At 38.2% G+C, this 24,622-nt stretch overlaps 1 protein-coding gene across 1 annotated transcript in view; it reads right to left on the bottom strand.

The window, feature by feature from the left end:
• The window catches only part of GABRG3 (gamma-aminobutyric acid type A receptor subunit gamma3), a 309,946-nt gene that overhangs the window by 46,327 nt on the left and 238,997 nt on the right, over positions 1 to 24,622 (bottom strand). Inside the window, exon 6 of the mRNA XM_005151536.2 lies at positions 870 to 1,007. Within this exon, the coding sequence (XP_005151593.1) occupies positions 870 to 1,007 (138 nt within the window). The remainder of the gene's footprint in view (positions 1 to 869; positions 1,008 to 24,622) is intronic.

Raw genomic sequence — 24,622 nt, 5'->3', positions numbered from 1 at the left:
AGATGGCTGAACACCTGCTTGCCCATGGGAATCAGTGAAAGAATTCCTTGTTTTGCCTTGCATGTGTGTGTGTCTTTTGCTTTACCTCTTAAACTGTCTTTATCTCAACACATGAGTTTTATCATTTTATCTTTTCTGATTCTCTTCCCCATCCCTCTCTGGAGAAGTGAGCAAGTGCTTAGGTGGGGATTAGTTGTCAGCTGGGGTTAAACCACATACACATATGCTTTAGTGATTTGGTGTCTTGTGCTAATTTATCCAGTTCAAATAACGTATTCTATTTATACACCTTTTTCACTTTCTCAACGTTATTGAAACAGCAAGATTTCTGAAGAAATATAATAGGCATCATTAGATGTTAACTACAATCAATTGGTAAGGTCAGTAGCAAAGGCATTTATCAACTGAGAACTAAAGAATGTCTTTGAACTATTCAGAAAAAAATACTAAACTTGTGGCTGATTAATTAGACACTATTGCAAGTAAGTGTCTAATTTCACTAACTCTACCACTGTGCTCAAAATCTTTCTCTTTAGTGTATGATGAAAACATATAGTTCAATGCAGGAATGGTTTAAAAAACTTAGCTCAAGAATAAGAATCATAGAGTAACTTTGAGTGTCTAACAAGAGCCATGTCAAGTTAACATTTATTCCTTAGTTTGTGAAATTATTAAAAGAGCACAGAAAAAGATATCAAAAACCGAGAGAGAGTCAATAGTTTTGAAGTCTGTACTTTAGAGGTTTTAATATGAATGTTGATACTCATTGAAATCAAACTGCACTCGAATGAAAGCAAAGGTGGAACAAATACTTTGAAATATACACTTTTTTTCTTCAAAACAAGCCCTACCATTTGTATTATTCTTACCTGCAGAGGTTTTCACAATTTCTGAAGTGTTTCTGAGACCCATAAAGTCAAACTGATAGAGTCTCCAAGATTTCTGGTCAGCAGCCTCCACAGAATTTTTCCTCCATCTGTATATCATTTCCTCTTTAGGGTAGCCGTCTAGAAATTAATATACATATATATATATGAATACATTTAATGACACAGAAAAAGGTACTGCAAAACAGTATGTGTTCATTGATTGAGTTATTTAGGAATACATACATTTTTGATCTGATGCTTTCTCAGTGAGTTTGGTCACATAATTCAGCTAAAGAGTGATATGGCAATTGAAAAAATAGATTCATAATACTGGCAAAACTGTGATTTTTCACAGTTGTTGGGGTTTTTTCAGTTGAAAAAAATTCAGATCAGTTTTATCAGAAGCAAATCTCTTCAGAAATGCAGTTGATTGTACTAATTTGAGGTACAAACATAGAAGTATACAACTTTATGTATGCTCTGAAGAAGCTGTACAAACAACTAGAATATGAAAAAAAAGTGGGGTGCTGGGGGGGGAGGCAGGGCCAGTGTAAGTCATAAACAACTGAAAAGGACAGATGCTTTTAAACATAATAGTTCTAGTGTGATGCGTGGCACTGTACATCTGAAATGAGCTCAATATAGTGCAAAAAAGCAAAATTTTAATTACTATAGGATTTTAAAAGTGATTAGACATCATATTATTCCTAATGGCTGTGGTATTTAATGAGACATCATCTGATAAAGCTGAAATAACTTCTGAAAGTCTTCATTTATCAACTTAGCTCTCAGTAGTCATAATTAATCCTTATGCCAATATTTAATTTCCTTTTTGTTAGAGAATGGCATTTTCCAATAGAAGTCTAACAATAAATCTTCAAACAGCCTAAACCATAATAATAGACCACCTAGAAAACAACAGTGTGTCCATGCTAGTTAAACAATATTGTTCTCTAATGCATAAGACAATAAATGCTTTTTCATCTAATAATTAATATAGTAGATGCAGATTACACGGAAAATTAAAAACCTAACAACAACAGTAGCCAGCTCATATAACTGTCTTGTCAGTAATTTTTTTTCCCCATTAGATACTGATGGGTTTTCATATTTGCATTGCAAAACAACTTCTCTGTTCATGGTGCTATATGCTTGACATTTTCCTCCTAAGACTGTCTTCTTCAGCTTGTTTAAGATTCCATCCTGCTGGGGCACTTCTGTAAGGTGTGCATGGCCTCATTTATCCCTCTCACTAACAGCATGAAAAGTACCCACAAGTCCCTTAGTTCTAATCTGTAGAAAATGACTATGTGTTTATTCAAAATGCCACGTTCATATATTTCCCATCAATGTAAAATAAAGAAATAACCCACAAAAGACCCAACTGAGTAACAAACACAAGCCCTGCCGTTCTCCATGAGAACTCTTGCTGTCAAGTGCATTTGCTGCCAATTCTGCTGTGCCAGTCTGTAAGACCGATCTAAAGGTTAATTATTTTGTCTGGCTGACTATGTCAAAGGAATCAGAGGCACAGTGAAAGAAGTCAAACTTTGCAGGGCCTTTTGAGCCTTAGTCCTGCATCCTCTGAAGTCCTTTCGAGCCTGGCTCCTATTTGACTGAGCCCTATGATCACATTTCTCATTGAAGGATGTCTCTTTCTAAGGGTAGGCCCTACATTTGATCTCTGAGCCTTCCTTCTCAAATTGGCTTAATCTGTAGAGAATTTGATATCTTTTCCCCACAGTTCAGCAGGGAAGAAGCATCAGATGGACTCCTCACCACGCTGTGGCTGCTGTGCCCTCACTCTGGACAGTGGTGGCAGAACTATCCCTTCCCCACAAAGCAGTATCATGACCACATGGGGGATTGCTATGTGGTCTGAACCCTAATTGTACCTCCTGATTTGTCTCCTGATGCAGAAGAAATGAAATCCTTGCCCTGTTGCACAACTCACACTGCAGAACTTGTGACCCTAAGTGCTAATTAGCAGATTTTATAGCAGGCAAAGGGGCCCCTTTTCTCAGGTAAATTTCACCATAATCATTGCAAGTAAAAATGTTTCAAATATCTTGGAAATAACAAAGATTTTCTTTTTTTAAAAATATTGATCCAAGATGAACTTTTTACATCTTTTTTAATTTACTGAAAAAGTTGTGACAAATCTTTAATTCAATTTCTTCCTGATTTTTTTTTCTTTTTTTCATCCCATAGCCGCCCCACCAAAAATCCATTACACCGTTCGTAAGCTTGAAAGGTTACTATCGTATTATCCAAGGCATAGCTGTTTATCCTCACATGAGCTGCATGTAGTCAAGAACAAGTTCATAAGACTCTTATCCTTCAGCATTATTCCCATATTTGTGCCAAAGAAGAGACAGATTCAATTTCAGAGCAACTCCTTTCTGTATAATTCATCATTATTAAACAGTAAGAAACCGAGTTCAGGACAACATCATTCCCTTTCAGTAGTAGTTCCCTTAATCTACAGTCACTAACACCTGCTCTTAAAATAGTTGGGTTACTCACATCAAAGGAGATAAGTATTAGTGATTCAATGGGAGTTGTTTCAACCTGCTAAATAACTGCTGTTATGCTCTGCTCCAGTGACAGGTGACTTGACTTCTCAATTAATTTAAAAGATATAATATTTCTTACGGAATAATGACACATCTATTTGGACAGCATATCACTCCTAGGATTCATTTAACTTACAAAATGGACTATTGTGATGGTTCTTCTTTCAGCGATATAAAATATTTCCTGTATACAGACTAATCTCTTATATCCCTCATTACAAAAATATATCCTTCACTATAGAAATTATCAGAACTGGGGAATTCATTACTTCCACATACAAATGCCACCTTTGCTGTTCAGCCCACAATATAACTAAGAGTATATTATCTATAAAAATATCTGGTTTCTTTCACTTCCCTAGCATGACAAATGGCAGTAAATGTGTTAAATTCTTCTTATTGTGGATTCAAGCCATCCACATGAAACAATTTGCTATCAAGCATATTTACTCTGTCAGGTTGCCTTAGCTTATGTAAGGATATCTGTACTGCAGCAGGGTAAGGCTCCAGGAGGTCCTGGAGGTTTTCCAGCAGGTGCTGGTAAAACAGCTAGGGGAATGTCTTGGGAAGAAGACAACCAAGTGTATGCTCTGCATTACAGCCGTTCAAGTTCTGGCAACCTGTAACTCAGTATCTTCTCAACCAAAGCCTGTGTCAACACCTTCATTATCCCTCCCATGAATTTACATGATTGCCTTTAAATTCTCCTAATTTTTGGCCTGATTGTTATTTGTAAGCTGTGCTGTTGCTATTCACGTCTTCTGCAGGTTTTAGATTTATATACCACCATGTCTAAGACTTTCAAACAGCACCTTGACCATTTAGCTTTTTGTAAGACTGTTACTACATGCCTTTGTAAAATCAATTCAAGAACAAATCTTCATTAAAATATTTCTTTAAGAGCCCAGTAGAAATTATCTACGTAATACCTCCTGTTTACTTTCACCAAACATAATGGCTTTTCCAATAACACATTCGGTTCCTTTGTTGCTTTTACTCGCAGGCTTTAAACACATACATTTTCAAAGAGTACCACAGTCTTGAACTCCAATAATGCAAATATGGATAAGCAATAAATGCACTCTTTGCCATTTTGGAGATGAACATATTATAACAGAAAGAAAAATTGTCATGACAACCTGTGATGTCCTCTGGATATTGTTTGACCTTCCTTTTGCTATTGGAAGAAATGAATTCATGTTAACACATGTTCCCACATCACCATCATATAATTTATAATTGATAGGCTAAAAATGCTTAAACTTCATTCTTCAAATTCATAGTGCTTCACTTTCCAGGGAGACTGAGCAATTTGTGCTGAAGACTGCACCAAACTGCTGGAAAAATGGTCAAGGCCAGAAACATCTCAAGGCATGATAAGAGGCATGTGTAATCACAAGATAGCTGTAAGAAATGATGTCAAGTGGCCCTGAAACACATTTGCTACAAGAGCCAACACTGATTTAAAACCAGAAACTTCCATAATACAGCCATTGATGTATCCATGCCTGTTAGTGCATACTGCCTCTAACCTTGATTTTCTCAATGCTATTGTAGGTCTGGGCATCTTAGATCAATGCTTGATTTCTTTGTTTCACCTTCTTTTCTGTGACAATGGGTCTATTTTAGGAAGTGAGAAGAGATGGAAAGGAGATAGCAGGAAAGGGCTGTCATGGTTTAAGCTGGCAACTAAGTACATGCAGTCACTTGCTCACTATTGCCTCCCTTCTTCCCCAGTCCTGGGTAGGATGGGAAGGAAAATTAGAAGAATATAAAACCCACAGGCTGAGAGAAGAACAGTTTAGTAATTGAAGTTAAGTAAAATATAATGAGAATAGAAATAATACCCACAATAACAATACTAGTAATAATACTAGTGAACAACAAAAAAAAAAAGGAAATAAAAATTCAGAAAACATAATGCACAGTACATTTGCTCACCACCCAATGACTGATACCCAACCTGACCTGAGCCGTGATTGGTCCTTTCTGGGTAACTCCACCCAGTTTCTATACTGGACATGACATGCTGTGTTATGGAATACCCCTTTGGCTAGTTTAGGCCAGCTGTTCTGGCTGAGCTCCCTTCTCACTCGCAGAGCATGAGAGACTGAAAAGTCTTTGATCAGGGTAAGTGCTACTTACCAGCAACTAAAACATTGGTGTGTTATCAGCATTGTTCTCAGACTAAAGCCAAAACACAGCACTGCACCAGCTGCTAGGAAGAAAGTTAACTGTAACCCAGCTGAAACCAGGACTAAAGATAATTTCAAAAAGGACACAGATCACTTGAAGAACTAGTTTATGTCTAAAAAACTTTCTTTAGAAATGCATCCAGGATATAGAAAGATAGAAAGGCATGGAAAAATCCCAACATCTTTCATCTCTTCAGACACATTTCTCTCCCTCTGTGAAATCAGTTAATTTTATTGTTGGTTTCCCACACTTTGTATTCATATGTAACACAGGGAGACCCAGTTTGTAGCATAAGGAATAATACAAGAAAGTTCATCTCTCCTTCCCAGCCTTGGAAAAATTTGGATGTTCAGATCATGCAATGAGGAGTTAATGAAAGCAGAAATTGTGGGGGAAGCAGGCAAGAAAGGATCAGTTCAGTTAAGTTGGTTGATAAGAACAACATGAGCTGGTAAGGTGCGCTTGCAACCCAGAAAGCCAACCATATGCTGGACTGCACCTAAAGAAGCGTGATCAGCAGGCCAAGTGAAGGGATTCTGCCCCTCTGCTCATATCTCCTGAGGCCCCCCACCTGGAGTGCTGTGTTCAGCTCTAGGGTCCCCTACATATGAAGGACATAGACTTGTTGAAGAGAATCCAGAGGAGGGCCACAAGAATGATCAGGGAGCACCTCTTCTATGAAGACAGAGAGAGTTGGGATTGTTCAGCCTGGAGAAGGCTCAGGGGAAACCTCATAACAGTCTTCCATTACCTGAAGAGAGACTACAAGAAATCTGTGGAGGGACTTTTTACAAGGGCATGTAGTTATAGAAGAAGGTGAATGACTTTAAGCTTAAAGGAGGTGTAGATTAGGTATAAGAAGTTTTTCACTGTGAGGGTGGTAAGGCTCTGGAATAGTTTGCTCAGAGGAGTTGTGGTTGCCCCATTCCTGGAAGTGTCCAAGACCAGGTTGGAGGAGCCTTTGAGCAAGGAGGTCTAATGGAAAGTGTCCTTGCCCACGGGGGTTTGAGCTAGATGATCATTATGGTCCCTTCCTACCCTTCCTACCATTCTATGACTCTGATTCTATGTTTCCATTATAAGTATCTGCCAATCTGCTGATATTTGTGACAGGGGTATACCTTAGAAAAACATAGCCAGATTCTGGGAAGGTTCTGTTTTTCTAGTGGTGTTAGCTATACACTTGAAGTCAGGAAAAACCCTTCTCTGGTATTGTGTTGTGGCTGAGAAATCATATGCTTCCACAGAAGCTGCCTGGGCTCTTTTTCTTGTTAGCAGTCTTTATAAATGCTACTTTGTTGGCAAGAAAACTGTATTTTCATCCAAACTTCTCAACATTTTGGAGGAAGAGGTTTCTTAGATATATTCTCATATCTATCCAGGTTTTGTTCTCAGAAGGTGTGTGCGCTTTTAAGAAGGACAATCCCGGAAGTTCCCTTATTAAAAATGATGCTACATTAGATTTCATGATTTCATGCACTTATTAAGCACTATCAGATGCCAGAAAAAGCAAAGTTTTAGTTCAGTTAATTTCAAATATAAAAAAAATTAATATCAGAGGACATAGAAAAGTCCCTGTGTCTTTTCAGGAGCAGCCCATTAAGGCAGACTGATGAAGAAGGAGGGAAAGGGAATGGAGACATTTAACCGTTTTCTTAAGACCTACAGAAAACAATATTCGTACTTGTAATTAAATGCATATTGATCTCTCTCTGCCCACAAATGAACATGTGTAGGTTTTTTTCTCACTCATTTAAAAAATAAAAATAAACGGTGATTATTTTTTAAAAGACAGCTCTAAAAAGAAAAGATAAACATGAATGCTGTAAAGATAGCTTTAAAATCTGAAGTGATTTATTTCAGTAGTTGTAGATAATTGCACTTAGGTGATAACTACAGCAATTATAAATGTTATTCTTTGCCCTGTTTGATTGCATCGATAATTGACACCTTATTAACAGTACATTAACTCATGAAAAAAATCAACCAACATAACCCTGACTGCAGAATAATGGATCTATTACTGCCCTGAAATTAAAGGATACATCTCCCATTGAAAAGAACAACCTTTTTCTACCTAAAGTTATGCTTTAATATCATTTTGGCTGAGAAATAGGGGATCCAGTCACCATCATAAACAGTAATGCTTAATTATAATTTACCTGGGACTAATTCTGCTTTTGAGAGAAGTGCTAGAATACTGATACAAGCTACTGATTTTTATGTTTTAACTTAGGTTTTGGAAGGACCTTGTGGCATCACTTATTATTCCTCTATTAAGCAGAACAACAAATACTCGATTTCTCTGATATAGGTATACTGCATCCCCATTCATAACATCATTAATGGCAAATAGGCTCATCTCTCTCCAGGCTTATTGCATATAAATTGTATCTTCTCTAAGGAGAGAGTTCTTGCACAGATCAGTATACTTAGGGCATACATAGAAACCTTGACTAGTCATATTCAGTCTTTTTCATGCTTTTTGCAAAGTGGATACTTCACCCAACCCAAACCTCCCATTCTCTTATGTATGGAACAACATAAAGATTTTATTCTTGTTTCCTTGCAATGACAATTCCTTGAGATGAAAAATGAAAGTCCCAAAACTAATTTTCTTACCTCAAGTTCTCTCCTAACCTGAATGATTCTGGAATATGTACTCATTCTATTTTCCATGTATTTAGAAGTTTTCTGCTTTTAAACAAAGTGCCAGACAGAACTTAATTTTCTACCTCCCTGGACTGATTTTTAATTATTAACATAGCTATTTCATAATGATCTTGTGATGCTTCAAATTTGTGTGTCATTACAAAGAATAGCCCAAGACTTTATTCATAATGTGGTTTAGATAGTTTTTGGTACTGTAGACCAAGTCTCACATTTCTTCTGGCTGGGAGACTGCAGATGGTGATTCAGGTATGAGGAAATTTTCAGTGATGTATGGCAAAGAGATGGCCTTCCAGATTCTGCTGGGTTTGTGTGCCGCTGCTTTGCTCTACCTTAGATCTTATATACCATGGCCAGCTTTGCATAGAGGGGGAGGTTTCATCTGAGCACCTTGCTGTTTCCCGTGAACGCTTGCTGTTTTCTGAAGGCTGTGTTGTGAAACTTTATTAGCTGGCAGTCTTGCCTCTTCTGCCTTTTTTTACATGGACTTATGTAGCCTGCAACAATGACTTAATGATGATGAGAATTCAAGATCTATGTGCTACTGCAAAGACATTTGCCTCATTTTCATACTTCTAAATATGTATATTGAGTTCTGCAATAGAAAAAAAGCCAGTGAAAAACTAATATTAAAAAATAACTAAAATTTTGTGTTTGGCTGACTGCTTGAACTCAAGTGAAAAGAGAAAAATCACTTCTCTTCACATTTTGTAACTGACTACTGAAGAATATCAAGCTGCATGAAAGATTTTCTCATGTTTATTTAAACATTAATTTTGTGATACATGTGCTGAGGGCTGATTTTGAGGTGCTTCCCAGAATTTTTGCTTAGATGTGCAAAGCCTGAATGGCTACATACTCAAGTAGTATCTCAGAAATATGTAGGTCATGGCAGTCATTCACAATTTTCTGCGTAGATACTGACTTTTAATTTAGCCTTTAGAAAAAGAGGAAGCCAAGAGCATAACAATACAGAAGATTAAAAATATTTGGATAAACCAGAGCAAGTCAAAGGTCCTGGCATCACAATTTAAAGCCGAACGTAGTAGGATTTGCTTTGGACAAAGAGGAACATAAACCTCCCAGTGTATTAAAGCAATTATCTATCAAATCTGCAATTCTTTGGTGTCCTGACATTCTCTATAGCCAGGATGCAGCCTTCCTCTTCCATTCATTTAAATTGTGGTTATATTGAAGTTGCTTAGTAACACAGCCCTTCTAAAGCAAGTGCTGAAATTCCTTACGACCAGGATGGACAGCAGTGATACCAAAAGAGGCTAGCTACCTGAGTTCAAACACCCCAGCATGAGTGGAATATTATTCTTTGGAGGACTCTAAAAACACTGTTTTTTTTTCTACCGACTATGCTGGGCACCTCAAATTTAGGGACAGCAAAGCTGTGTGAATTAAATTGAGCACATTGCATCAAAGATCTTTAACACAAATAAACATTAATTGAACTAAAAATAACTCATAAATGCTTAGTATAAATTTAAACTCTACTAGATATTACAAGATTAATTAACCTTGCTTTTATCCATTTAATGACAATAATCAACTGTATCCTTCTTGTAGAACTACTAAGTTTTCCTTCAGACTATCCTGATGGGAAAGATAATGTTTAGTTTATACATTGCTTTGTTAGACAAAGTGCTGAACAAATGTGTTTTTGCTCATCTGAAAACATGTAATGAACAAGCAAAGATTCTGATGGAGACTCAGGCTCCAGTAAACTAAACACCACAGCCATAATTTGCACAGGAAATTAAAAAAGACACACCTGTAAAGCTTTTCAGTTGATGGAAGGGGGGAGGAATGGCAAGAACATAATTTACTTAAAAGTTTCTTGTTTTAATTGACAAGTAATCTATCTAAGCTCTTTATTTCAACATTTCATATGAAGATTTCTTTAGCACTAAGAACTCATTTTGTGTTTTTCACAAGGACTAAACAGTATTTACAGATTATGCTAAACAAGCTTAGTTCTCATCTTCATTCTTCTACTTAATAATTAGTAGTATATGTTAAGTGCAATTAAAAGAGGGGTATCCATTAGCATTAAAATAATAGAATATTATGATTAGGGGGCCTATAAGGATGTTGGGAAGGGACTCTTACTGGGGACTGTAGTCATAGGGCAAGGGATAACAGGTTCAAACTTAAAGAGGGGAAGTTTAGATTGGATATAAGGAGGAAGTTCTTTACTGTAAGGGTGGCGAGGCACTGGAATGAGTTGTCCAGGGATGTTGTGAATGCTCCATCCCTGGTGGTGTTCAAGGCCAGGCTGGACGGAGCCTTGGGTGATATGGTTTAGTGTGAATTGTCCCTGCCCATGTCAGGGGGGTTGGAACTATATGATCTTGAGGTCCTTGCCAATCCTAGCTATTCTATGATTCTATGATAAGAAATATACAATTATCAACATGTAAAGATAAGCTCTTTATTGTCCAATGTATATAAAAAAGGACTGGTAAAGAATAGCCTGCATTTCTAAAGACAGGCAAGAATACTTTGTATTCTCATACAAAATAATAATACTAATAGAGTAGATTAAAAAAAATATTCACAATTTGAAGGTGGCTGTTACAAAGAAGTAGTAATAACATCCACAGAAACATTGGCATCTACCTATTGATCAATGCCCAACTTCTTAGGTTAGAAATATACTAAATTTTATCCACAGTCCCATGTGCAGAAATTTTCTATCAAATTTCAATTACAAAAGTCTTTGCAGTTATACATTCAGCTTACATAGTCCATAGCCTGAATGGTACATTTTCAGTTCCATGAAAATGAAAATGTAGGTAACAACAAACAGTGCTTTTTCTGAATTGCCATGAAACCCATTTCAAGCTTCACAGGAGCTACACCAGCAAAGCCTATGTATTTACAGAAGTGGTCAGAAATGTACTATGCTCAGTCAATACAGCATTAATGGAAGCGGGTTATGAATTAAAGATTTCCATACAAAATTATTATGATTTTTTAATAGGTCTTCTCCGAGTACATCATGAATGGATGGTGAAAGCTAAAACAACAGAATACTCAAAAGTGAAAACACAGCATCTGAGTATTACCATTTCATAAAATAAGTCAAGAATTTGCAACATACACTCAGAACTAAAGAGAAAATTTCATTAAACCTGAGATTAAGCAGGTTAAGCTTTTAAGAGATTTGTAAAATAGCATTGCTACTGTTGAAAAAAAAAGCCCTAACTTTTCTTTGTTGAGAGACTCATTTCTCTGTTTTACATCACAGTGTAACTTCACATGTGAAGCAACAATGGAAAGTCAAAATTAGTTATTTTTTACTATGTTTCTTTGGTAATTTTTTTTTTCAATCACTTATTTACAAGGAAACGAGTGGTATCTGCTTATTCATATAGTTATTATCAATCTGTATATAGATTTATTGTCATTTGCACACATAGTAATTTGCACACACACTAAAATTCACAAAAAATAATTTTTTGTAGCTCTATAAAGTAAACCAACAAACAAAAAAGTCCTAGTTCCCTAGGACTTGTCTGCACCTTATTGGCTTATCAAGCAAGACTAGACAAAGAAAGAAAGGTAAATGTTAACATACTTTTTTTATCTAATGCTTACAAAAAGAACAGTTCCTGAAAAGGTCATGGCCAAGATGCAATCTCCTTTTTCTTAATAACAGCTCATCAGAAAAATCATCTGACAAAATGAAGTTCCAGTTAAACAGGGCACTTTGCTGACTGACATATTTACAGTCACACTCAATTAAATTAGTTTTAAATTAACTGTTTTCATTTAAACATCAGCAACAGTGTTATGATGAATTGGTAAATGTATTAATTTTGCATTCGCTAAATTTGGCCTTCCTGTTCTCTGGAAGCATTTATCAATGCCTTGGTCTGTCATTTACTTTCCAAGCATCTCATGGCTGTCACTTCTCTAGTTACTGTTTGCCTCCTCTGGCCCCCCTACCCCCCCACCCTGGTTCTATCATTTGTATCTGTTTTGGTCTCAGGATACTGCTGATGGATATTAGCTGATGCTCTTGTGTAGTACAGCAGTCCAAGTATTCTTTGTGTCCTTTTCCTAGCTTTTGAAGTACATGCATTGATCACAGCAAACTTTCTTTGATGTGTCTGTGTATCTCAGTGCCTTAATATCTTGTCCAAGTATGCTATTTCAAGCACATGAAACTGTTATTTTTGTTAGCTTTGCTTCAGCTCAGCTAAAACATTCTTTCTAAAGCTTCTGAGGAGTCATGATCTCTTACTGTCCTCCCCAGATCTCTATGTAAATTTACTGTAAATCTCAGTAACTTACAGTACACAAAAAAGGGTAAATTCTGAGTCGCATCTTAGTTTCATTCTCAATTTCTGGTCCCAGACACTAATCATGATCTGTATCTCCTCAGATGATCAGTTATTGCTCTAAAATCGAAGAGCTGAGGTGGAAAAGGCTGAAGAAACCAAGTAACTAACATTTTTGCCTGATAAAGCAAAGACATCAGCTGTACTTCTTTCATTCATTTCAGTTTTCCTAGCAGTGCAGTATTCATAGAATCATAGAATAGTTAGGGTTGGAAAGGACCTTAAGATCATCTAGTTCCAACCCCCCTGCCATGGGCAGGGACATCTCACACTAAACCATATCACCCTCAGTTTTTAGGTTGATAGATAGCTTTGCCTGTAGTTAACTGAGAAGCATTAAGACCAAGTTATTCAGTACCTTGTTTCAAAACAAGGTACTATTCAAACTAGGTCTACGCCCCAACTGTACTTAGTTTTGTGCTGCTTCATTTTCTGCTATAGCTGCAAAACAGCAGTACTGTGCCTCAACACACAACACAACCGCCTCCAACAGCTCTAATCCTCCAGAGGCTACAGCTCCCCAAGTTCTTCCAGGCCATCAGGCAGCTGCCACCACTCAAAAAAACCCCAAATGTCAAGGCTGCAAGGATGCTCCAAGCAGCAGCCCTGGGACACTGGCAGACCTGTCATAGACAAAGGTGCTTTCTGGCCCTTGGCTGATTTACAGTGGAACTACCTTTCCTGCAGCAGTAAAAATGACAATGATGCCAGTTTCCCAAAGTAGTTGCCAGATTCTTTCAGAATTATTTGTTCTTGCAAAATGTGTGCCCACGTTTCTGAAAGAATATATTATCCATACACCCAGCTCATGGAAAACCTTTTTTAAAAAAATTTTTTGTGTGTTTGTATTTAGAAAAAAAAAAATAAAATAGTGAGAATCTTTGTGCAAGAGACTACCTGTGTAATTAATTTCTTGGAATTTCTGAAAAGGTCAAATTTCAAGATTTTTTCCTAGGTTCCCCATTATTCTGCACTTTTGTTACTCTTCATGTCCTAGCATCTGTCTGTTCTGAAAAATGTATGACTGCCATTTCATGGCTATTTCAGGCCCTGTATAAATCATACTGACTATTAAAAAAATCCCCAGTCAGAAAATTAAAACCTCAGCAGTTTTTGCTTCATAAGTCTGTCGGCCAACATAAAGTAATTAAATATTTTTTAGCTTGGTTTGCTTAGGAGATGAGGCTTATGTAATTATATCTATTGTCTATATTTATGTATATTTATGTTATCTGTCCTTGCTCCAATAACATTTGCACCCATTCAACAATTTTACTGAAATCTGTCAGAAGAAAGTAAGCCTCAGATATTAATATGTTCTGTAAAAATCTCCCAAACAGGGAAAACATTTCTAATAATGCCTTCCAAGAAGAGGAAGGCTACAGTCTTATGAAGGATCAGAGAAAGGCTACTCATCCTCAAGCTGTATGCCCTTGGAATATTGGTCTCCATTAGTTTCACTGCTCCAGTAATCAAAAATACTGTAGTATATAATTTCCTTTGTGTTGCCTTTGTCACACATTTCTCCAGCAGAGCTACTTATGGTTATTTCAGTATCCATCCCAAAACATCTCTCTCTGTTACCACCGAGTGATTTGGCAGCTGCTATATTTAATTGGGCCCTAGACTGCTCACATTGATTTACCCAGGGACACTGAAAAGAAGGGGATCCTGTTCTTCAGCCTAACAACAGGTGAAAATCCTTCATCACAGAAGCTTCTTGGAAACTGCTTTCTGCTTCTTAGCAAGCTTGGGTTTTTCAACTGCAGTGTCTGACATTCCCAAAACACACTCCTGTTTCATGCCAATTAAATTCACCTGAAGATGATTCAAAATGTGCTCCAACCAGATCATGGCTGACACTGAGTCTTCTCCATTCACACTACCTTAACCCTTTTGGTCTTCTATCTCTGTGTTAAATTTTAGCACTGGATTTTCTTTTTGGGCTAGAAAATTGCCTTTCCTTGAAAGCATTTTGGAAAATGTATATGTTTAAATTATCTCCTTTTTCTCCCACCTGACTTCTCCTCTTGCTGGGTATTGAAAGCCCTACTGAAAATGCTCTTCATTCTGCTTGCTCTTTCACTGAGGACAGATTGATGGAGGTGCTAGAGGGAGCTATGGTTTGATATGCCTCCAGGACAGAAAGCCAAGCTCCAAAACACACAGCCGATTTCTCAGGGGAAAGAGCCCTCACAGTAACACACGTTAAAGTAATTCAAATACAAGGGGCTCAGATGGTTGGTCTAAGTCTTTAAGTCATGTATAAGCTTTTCAAGACTCTGGCATGCGTAAAAGGGCCAGCAGTTGACTGCCTGCCCTAGTGTTACCTCTCCTTGCTTGCCAAGAGCAGACTTTTAAAGTAAGAAAATCAAGATATTGAGAACCAATTCACAAATGAAAGGGAAAAGAGTTTCTACAGTCCAAAATATGCTCCTTGACTTATATTTTGCATGCCAGAACAACCAGAAGAATGTAAGTTGAGATGGGCACAGGGGACAGCATTTCTTTTCTCTTTGGAAATGAAACCCACTGAGAAAAGAACAGGATAAAGTTCAAGCTGGAACCTGAATATGTTGAAAAACTGTGAGTACTGTCCACAGTTTCCTGTTTCCTTTGAAAGCAGTTATTGAAGTCCAGGGCTGCTTGCATGGTGTCCCCACACCTTTCACAGAGAGTTCTCCACACCTTGGGGAGAAATAACACCATCTGTAATGAAGCCAACTGTCTGTATGTGGCAAATCCCTCCTCTTTCTGCAAAAAGTCTCCCTCACATGTCTGCTAACTTGGCAGCCTGAATGCACACATGCACAGAATAGTATTTGTCCTGGCTTTTCAGCTGGTTTGGTAAAAATAAACTTTCAAAGGAAGGAAATAATGGTAACTGGAATGTTATCTCACAGCAAAACAAATAATGCAGCAGCCCTCCCACCACTGAAGTAACTCTGCTCTCATCAGTAAAGCTCAGTGGACATCCATGAATGAGGTTGCATGTTAGGTAAAGAGTGAGAATGGGACTGAAGTCCACGTTTGCTAGCAGCAGCACAGTTAAGTAAATTAGACTGGCATGTGAAACCAGTTTCTCCACCTCAGAAAATACAGCCTTTCCACAGGAGGCTAGGATGAGAAAGTATCACTGCCTGAAAGCACCACCTCCACCTTATATTTCTCTTTTTTGATTTCTTTTTAATCAACAGACATATATAACTTAAATTGACTCACCCCTCAGCTCAGCCACCTCCATATCTGGGTGCAAAGAATCAGAGAAATGGCATACTGAGGAACTAGGTGATAAGAGAGAAATTGCATCTGTCTTCTGCTGTGCAGTGGTAGAGAAGAGGTGGGAGGCTCACTATGCTTCATTTGCCTTGGTGAGAACATGAGAGTGGTTACTAGTATTTTAAAAGCTTATTGGCATCTTTATAAAACCCCAGTATCCTCCTCTCTTCCTGATTGCTCTATATACACTGTCATTTGCTCCACAATGCTTCCTGTTGTGATACTTAACTATTTTGAGCCTCTAAGCCATTGTATTATTAAAAGTATATATTTCTCATGTTTCCAGAGATGCTAATTAACAAGTCAGAGATGTTAATTAGCTGCAGTTCTCCTCACTTCAAACACGATGGCACATGTGAGAGGACACTGTACAAATGTTCTCCCTCTACATGAAGAGGCAGTCATAGCCTTTTCTTTCTGGTGGCGCAGATGCTTCTGGTGCTTGGAGACCCCTTAATCCACTTTGCTTTAAAAAATGTCATCCAGTCTCTGGGGAATTATTTTGGGCCTATATTTCTCCTTACTTTTTAATGAGATTAAGATATTGGTGAGAGCTATTTATAGGAGATTATAATGGCTACAGATGCTTTGAAGAGATCATTTCATAAGGCATGCTTCCTTTATAACTGCACAGATTCAAGAGAATTTTAAGAGTGAAAATTCACTTTTTTTCAGACTCGGCATTTTATAATGAGCTGGCACCTGCTGCTCATCTGTGTTATAATGAAGCCAAGCTACATTTTCAAACTGAGTTATGACATATGGAGAGGTAGATGTTGATGCTGCTGCATAGACTGCCTAGCAGACTGCTTCAGCCAAGTGCTATGTATAAGTGTAATATGAAGTACATTTTAGCTGCAAAGGGGGCTTAAAAGTCTAACCCTTCATATAGACTTCTTATAGCACAGTTTGTATAAAACATGAGGAGGTAATGGCTGAAGGCAAAAATTCGTTCCAGTCAGCCAAATACTGTTAGATTTTCAATTAAAACCATACTGAAGAAAAACAACCCACAAACAAACCCAACGACAAAAAACCCCTGGAGATTTTAAAAGCAATGACTGACTTGACTGCCTGTTTTTAAGTATCAGAGGAAAGGTGTCTCTTGAGTATTCCTTTCATTCTTCCTAAATCCAGTATGTAATCAGAAAACTTTCAGGGAAGTGCAGCTGCAAAACAAATCTGTCCTGTGGCTGGAGCACTGGATACTTAATGATAGAGTGACGGCTCTGGTAATGCTGATGAAGCTCTGCCTCAGGAGATTATTAAGAGTTAGTCATGACTTTGTCATGAGATGCAGGGAAGAAAGCGTGTTAAGTGTGCTGCTCCAGAGCAAGGGCTCTGCCCGGTCTCTGCCGAGGGGGCAGCCACACATATGTAATTCTGCATTTTCTGACACACCAGCTCTTTTGGTGTGTGAGAAAACAAAAGTAAAACCCTCACCCACTCGCTGTCCTTTGGCTGGAATACAGAAAGGTGGCTATGCTGAGTTTGCTTTCCCTCTTTCTTTTTCTCTACTTGTGCGGGAAACTCGCTCAGGGAATCTGACACCAATCTCAATTTGGATTACTATGCAACTCATACACTCAACCTCCATTTCCAGTGGCTGAAATAGGTCCTTTGCGTAGATACAGATGCTTGATGCAGAGGAAGCCCACACGCTCATCAAAACTACACCATCATGATCATTATGATTGCTGAAATACAAAAAATATGCAGCTGAAGTTTAACACTATAGTAGCTGATATTTATATCATGTACTGTGTGTGCACAGGCTTCTGAATTCTCTTCTGTGGGTTTATAAGATGAACATGGCCAAGAAAAGGGAGTTAGTAGAACAGCACTACTGAAGATATGCATCATAACAAATTATTATAGCAACAAAAAAGTCAGACTACTCATGACAGACTTCTCTAATATTTTCTCTATATCCTTATGTCCTTCCACCTAACATAATTCTTTAATTTTTTACTTTAATTTGCATCTCACTAGATATTAATCTTGCCTACTGTGTTTGAAATAGTAATAAAAGCACTTTTGTAAATCTTCAAAACGCAGTGCTTCTCTCAAACCAACTGACACCTAGGTTGGTATTCTGAGTCAAAAAGGTGCTCCTTTCAGTATTTTTTCTCAATCTTTGCTTTTGAAATAAAGATGAGGTGGCAGTACAGACATGTAGTACTAAATTCAGTAATTCCATTAAATCTGAAGGATTATCATTGCTTGCATAACAGCTTGTTTCAATGAGATGTCAGGTATTGTTTGAAATGAATAGCCTGCCATTATGGCTAGGTGTGATTCAACACCTTAACATTTCTAGGTGATCTGAGAGAAATTTCTTGTTTTCCTCTTGCAGTGTGCCACTGAATTACTTTTTAAAACGAAAGCACACCTATAATGGAGAAGCAGATACTTTTGTGGGTATGTAATCTATATGGCTCAAGCTCTGCTTTTGCTTGAGTTCTCTCATGCCTTATGAGACTAGGTGTCTTGTGTCTAGTCACTGATGAAACATAACTGAGCCTGGGAGCCAGATGGCAGTATGCCGTGGCTGTTACAGCAGGGCTAAAGATGGCTGTCCTTGGGAAAGAATGTCTTTTTTCCAAGACAATGCTTTCACATTCTTATGATCCTTACCTAAAGAACAGATCTCACTCTGGTGAGTATTGCCATTCAGCCATACTATGCAGCTATACCAGACCTTTTCTTCTAGGAGATTTAGGTGTGCAGCAGAAATGAAAGGTGTTTGAAATCCTTGTTTCCAAGTGTCCTAATTCCTTTATCCATCTCACACCTACCCTACTACTCAGTGGTGATAATCTAAAACATCTCACCTATCATGAGTTTATTTGGTATCTGTGATTACTTGCAAAATCTTTAATAATTGACTGATCTTTGTCACTTCTTTGGTGCTGACCAGTGTAACACACAGTGGGTGAAAGACTCTTAGTTATTCAAACAGCTTCCCAGAGTTTAAATTAAAGCTGTAAGAACTCTAGGAGTACACTGAATACCTTGCCACCCAAAGGGCTGCAACAGTCAGAAAATAAATTCAAATCAAATGAAATGTTAGAACAACAGCGACAGGAAAATAAGCCTGAAAATGTAACAATTTCATTAAAAAGTGACACTGTCACCTGAGACATGGTGCTTATCTCCAGCTGCCCTATTTTAAAAAAATTGGGAATAGAGGGAGCTGAGAGATTAATGACAGGAATGGCTGGATTCAGAAACCACGTCTGTATGAAAAGAGATTGAAAAGTTTGGGACAGCTTATTTTTAGGGAAAAATACCAAAAGCTGCTGGCAATGGCTTTCAAATTAACACATGGCATCAAGAAGGAGGCAGAAATGCCTCTAGATGTGTCCCCACAGGATACAAAAAGGAGAGAGCTTGTTATTAAATTCAGAGGGCAGAACATTAAAAAAAGGTAGAATCATTTTTCAAAGAGGAACATAATTAGACAATAAAAGTTTATTGACCATTGATAGTTATTAACAAAGTTATCATCAAAAAGCTACCAAAACACTAAGTAAGCCTACAGTTAACACACCAGAATGTATACATTAGGAATCAAAAAAAATTCAATATGGAATAGGAAAGAGAAATCATCACAGCATGTCAGGCCATCTCAACCTGTACCTGAGAGTATCAGGAAGAAAATTTCCATCTTAGGATGAGTGATGGGGACACATATGGGGAGAGAAAGGCAGAAGGGCTACCCTACCTCCTGCCAGGAAAACTACCTGTGCTGATGCTGCAGAGTCTTCCCCTTCTTGTTAGATTGCCAGTTTTGGCAGTGCCTTTCAGCTTGAACCATAGAATCATAGAATCAAGTAGATTGGAAAAGACCTTTAAGATCATTAAGTCCAACCATTGCCCCAGCACTGCCAAGACCACCACTAAACCATGTCACTGAGGTCCTCATCCACATGGTTTTTAAACACTTCAGGGACAGTGATTCCACCATTTCCCTGGGCAGCCTTTCCAACACCTGGTCATTCTCTCTGTGAAAAAAAAAGCTGAAATTGATGGTCTTGTCCTTTTATTACCATGTTAGCCTCTGATATGTCTCTGGTTACTGGGTGATTAGGCTGGGGAAGGTACAGATGCTTGACCTAGCATGCTCACTGGCCCTGGATATGATGCAGAGATACCTAAAGAGCCATGCAGGCTCTTGGGACAGCCTGGTTTGAAGGTGCTGTAGCCTGACAGCTGGAGCCACTGCCCTTGGGAAGCCATGGGCAGCAGGATGCTGCTGCATGAGGGATCCTAGTGTTTGAGAACAGTGAAGGGAGGGAGGTGTCCCCTTCAATGTCCATCACACTGCCACAGCAGATCCACCTGGCAGCCCAAACCTTCTGAGGGGGAAAAGATTGCTGTTGACATTTCTGTTGTGTACCTGTGGCAGCAGTGACCAACAGATGCTCACCATCTTCAAAGAGTCTCCAGGAACTTTAAGGAAAAAGCAAGACAGAGCCAGCACAGGTCAGCTTGTGATTTGATTGAAGTTTTGGTCTGATTCACACCTGTGCATAATCCACAGACTTCACACAGATCCGCAAATTAACAAAATAATTTAGTTTTCTCTTGCAGAGTTTCACAGACACTTCAGGTATGACCTTTGCTGGAACATGATGCTGGACTTCAGGTGTATGGTCTGGTTTGTTCTAGAAATGTCTGTGGTTTTAACAAGAGAGCATTTACGTTAATGAAGTGCTCCATGTTGTTGTCCTTGCACACTCAACCAAGTGTGAGCCAAAATAATTTCCTACCTCACAGTATTAAGTAGAGCTAAAAGGGTGAGTCCTTTTCCAAAATAACTTGGACAAATGTTCTTCACACTTTGCTGATAATGCATTTCTTGTTTATGTCTGGGAAACAAATACACCTCCTTTTGCCATCAGTCTTAGATGCTGTTACACTTCTGCTGAGCTCTCCACCCTGGATGCCATTCCAGCAGCTATATTGTAAATAATTCCTTTGCCTCAGGACCTTATATTTGCAAGGTCAATTGCTGCTGAAATGATGATTACTATAAAGCTGCTGTGTATGAAGAGGCTGACAATCACAGTGCCCTTGAGCACTGACTGTAGGAGGTGGCTGCCATCCCATTTTTTGCGCCTGATGAAACTATAGTTAACCACTGTACTGTTCACTCTATGAAATGGTCCCAGAGAGGGAAAACCTGAACAGCTGGCTTGTGATTTCCTCTCTTGTGTTATTGTTAAACAGAACTTTTTCGAGAAAAAAATCTTTACAATTGAAGTTTTCACAGACAGAATGTTGATCCTGGATTATAAATTTATGTTTTAGATACTTCAAATAAATATGTCCTTACTGCACATTTTCATATTTGCAGCTGGAGCCCAAGACTGAACTCCTCATCTTCTATGGAAGAATGAAGTCTCATTTCTACTTTATCAATGAAAAGCTGCACAAAAATTTCAGAAGGTAACTCCATTTCTAGACTCTGTCTCCTGTTCTGGTAATGTCCACCACAACATAGCTCTCAAGTGAGCAGAGGTACAAAGCAGACAAGCACTGGTCCCTGATGGCATGGGAAGCCAGCCCAGGACCTATTCCCTGTTTTGGACACAGACCAACAGGAAAAACAACACAGAGGATAAGCAACCAGCTGCAGATCATGCCATGAGACCAACAACAGAGTCAGAAGTACTGAGGGCTCTGGTGTCTGCAAGCCACATTTGTTACCTTATACTGCTTATCCCAATGGGTTTCTGAATGTACTGCTGGACTTTTGAGACCATCCTTCGAAATGTTCCTGTTTTTAGGATAAGCTTGTCTTAAGGTCCATACACTGTCACAGGTTCTAGATATTCAAGCTCATAGCCTTGAGTATGTTTTCTTTGGCTGTTGTTGGACTTGCTAAGAGATGTCTTTGAATATGACCTAGAAAACAGCTTAATGGTCCAAGACTAACAGCATCACTCTCACTTCTCAGTTGCATTGTTATCCTTAGGTGATAGATTAGCACTTTTTTTGTGCTTAAGAATCCTTAAAATACAATTAATATCTCAGTCAGGAAAGCTTAGGCTTTTGCCATCCATTGCAATTCTTAAATCTGAGGGATTTACATAATGGCAGCACATAGTTAATTAAACTTCAGTCATAAGAAGTAAAAATAAAAAAAAAGAAATTATGCTATTAATCATCTTTCCTCTCAAAATACAGCACATGTATCTGGCTGAACTGAACGTGTAGAGTAGCTTCCTCTACAGTTTGGCATCTCTTGCTGACATATTTTTTTCTGATTTAGCATTAAAAAAAGACTATTTTTTCCTTATCAGATGTTTTTTAGTTGTTTCATTAAAAATCCACCCAAGTTATTAAGAAACAAAACAGCCAAAACCAGATGCCATGTTTCACTAGACCTTGATGTGGGACAACACACTAAAGAACAAACATTTCAAAGCCTCCTCCTAGCTGGTGCCAGGAGCACAAGGGGACTGTAGCTCCTGAGCAATTCCCAAGCACCTCCAGGCTCCATTTAGGATATCATCTCTGTGTACCATTTCCCAGACACCCAGATAAATAACTACATTTACTCCAGAGTGGCTAAATACTTCAGGACACAGTCCAGTTCCAATCACATTGATGTGAATGAACCTTGAGACATCACTCAAAGGTTAGTAACTGCTGCTATCACTGACATTGGTCACCAGTCAGGGACTGGTGGTTCATGGCATATTTCCACCTGCAGAGGTTCAAGGAAAGAGCTCGTTACTGCTACTACTATTTTCAGGCTAAATTGCATAATTTTCCCTCAGAGTTCCTTTTCTCTGCATGTTTCCTCAGAAGGCTAAGCAAAATCTATGCTTTGGTTCAGAAGCAACCAAAATCAAACAAAGAGTAAGGGCTGCTCTGGGAATTTCATAAGAGACTTTTGAATGTGTAGGATGTCAGTGAAAGCAAATGGCATGTGGCCTGCTTTTCTCTCTGTGATAATTTCAGAGCAAAAGGATACTGTAATAATGAAAAAAATATTGATAGCTTTTCCGCAGTAATGAATTCAAAGTTTTCAGAACACAGCAGGGTCTTTGCCATTGCAAAATCACATTTCTTGACAAACGTAGTTATTACGAAAGTATTTTTCAATAAACTATTAAGTGCACATAGACAAAGCAACTGGAGTGAAAAATCAAATTCTAATTCTGTCTTTAAACCCAGGTGATAAATGGCTTCCTCCAGATTCCATGAGTTAGATAGATAAACAGGTAGATAGACAAATAGGAGATAGATAAATGTAAAGACGGGCTTGCATGCAGCCTTGTTTTCTGCTATCTTCCACTAGGGCTTGAGAACACCATATTGAAGATAAAATTTAATTTCCAAGAGAGGACTGGATGAGTCTGGGAACTGATAGTGGCACATAGAGCTTTTTGCCTTTGTTAAGTCGCTGGTTCAAATAGAGGTCAAACTGTGACTGATCTTTGCTCCCCTCTGATAGCTGTTGAGTATATGGGCCATGACATGAATCAGTCCTTTCCAGCTGCTTTCTGCATTCTCACAGCTGGCATAGTCCCAGCTATTTTATCTGCCAGATACTGAGGCGCTGTGGGGGCAGTGATGGCACTGGAGAAGCCAATGATTTCTTTGTCATTGCTGGATTTTTGGCCCTCTTCCTTCTGACCAAGGTGGAAGTTATATGCTTGCATAACAAATTTCTACTGTTCATACTATTCTATTTCTATAGCTGGCACAGAGTCTAATTCTCCACTGTTATCAGCCAAACAGCTTTCAGTAAGGCTAAAAATAAATTTAAAACCAGTGACCTTTCCTCCTCTCCATACACAGAATATTTTCTCATATACAAAAAAAACCCAACCTAAACCATGATCAAAGATACCTTCACCTCCCTGTATGTGAGTTGGTCTTTGAAAGACTATCAGTCATTTCAGTAAACTGTAGATTGTTTACCACTGATCAGACATGGGTGGGGGATAATAACTCTATTCCCTGAAAATCAGAAGGAAGATAGATAGGATATTACGAAGACTTTCCTCAACTGTGCTGCTATCAGTCTGAAAAAACCTGACCTTCATAAATTCTCCAGGTTTATAATTTTATGCATGCCATAAAACATGCCATTCATGTTTTATGAAAGAGTATCATGCTAAAGGCATGAAAACAGCAGAGTAAAAGGGTCTGTACAGGATCTGATATTCAAGAAGTGAAAAATAAAATGTAATTTAAATTTTTAAAAGTTTGCTGAGTATCTTCTTGAAGAGGCAAAATGAGCTTTGACTCAATATAGGCACCAACAGAGGAAGGATGATGAACAAACTCATCTCCCTTCATGCCTTGCTTTGAGCTTAATCTGCCATTCTGCAGAGCTTGCTGCCCACAGTTATGATCTCACAGAGTGATGCACAGCACCTTGCTGTGGGAGGTTCTTAACACCTTACATAGTTTTCCCATCCTACCTAAAAGACCACCAAACTATAGTTCTGTGTAGTACTGTAACTTTGCATAGATCAACATGAAGTCAAAATCACATTGTTATGGCCTAAATTTACAGTTGCCAGCAATGCTGCCTATGTCAGTGACTGGCTTTCTGTTTCTTTTGGACCAGATAAGCATTTCAGTCTTCTTTTGTTATCAACATAATACATCAACAACAACATCAAAACTGTCATTTTGGCAAGTGGAATTG

This window comes from Melopsittacus undulatus, chromosome 2, assembly GCF_012275295.1.
Source record: "Melopsittacus undulatus isolate bMelUnd1 chromosome 2, bMelUnd1.mat.Z, whole genome shotgun sequence".
In the NCBI taxonomy this organism is placed as follows: Eukaryota; Metazoa; Chordata; class Aves; order Psittaciformes; family Psittaculidae; genus Melopsittacus; species Melopsittacus undulatus.
The sequence above is the reverse complement of the archived record's forward strand: the minus strand, read 5'-3'. Positions and strand labels throughout refer to the sequence as shown.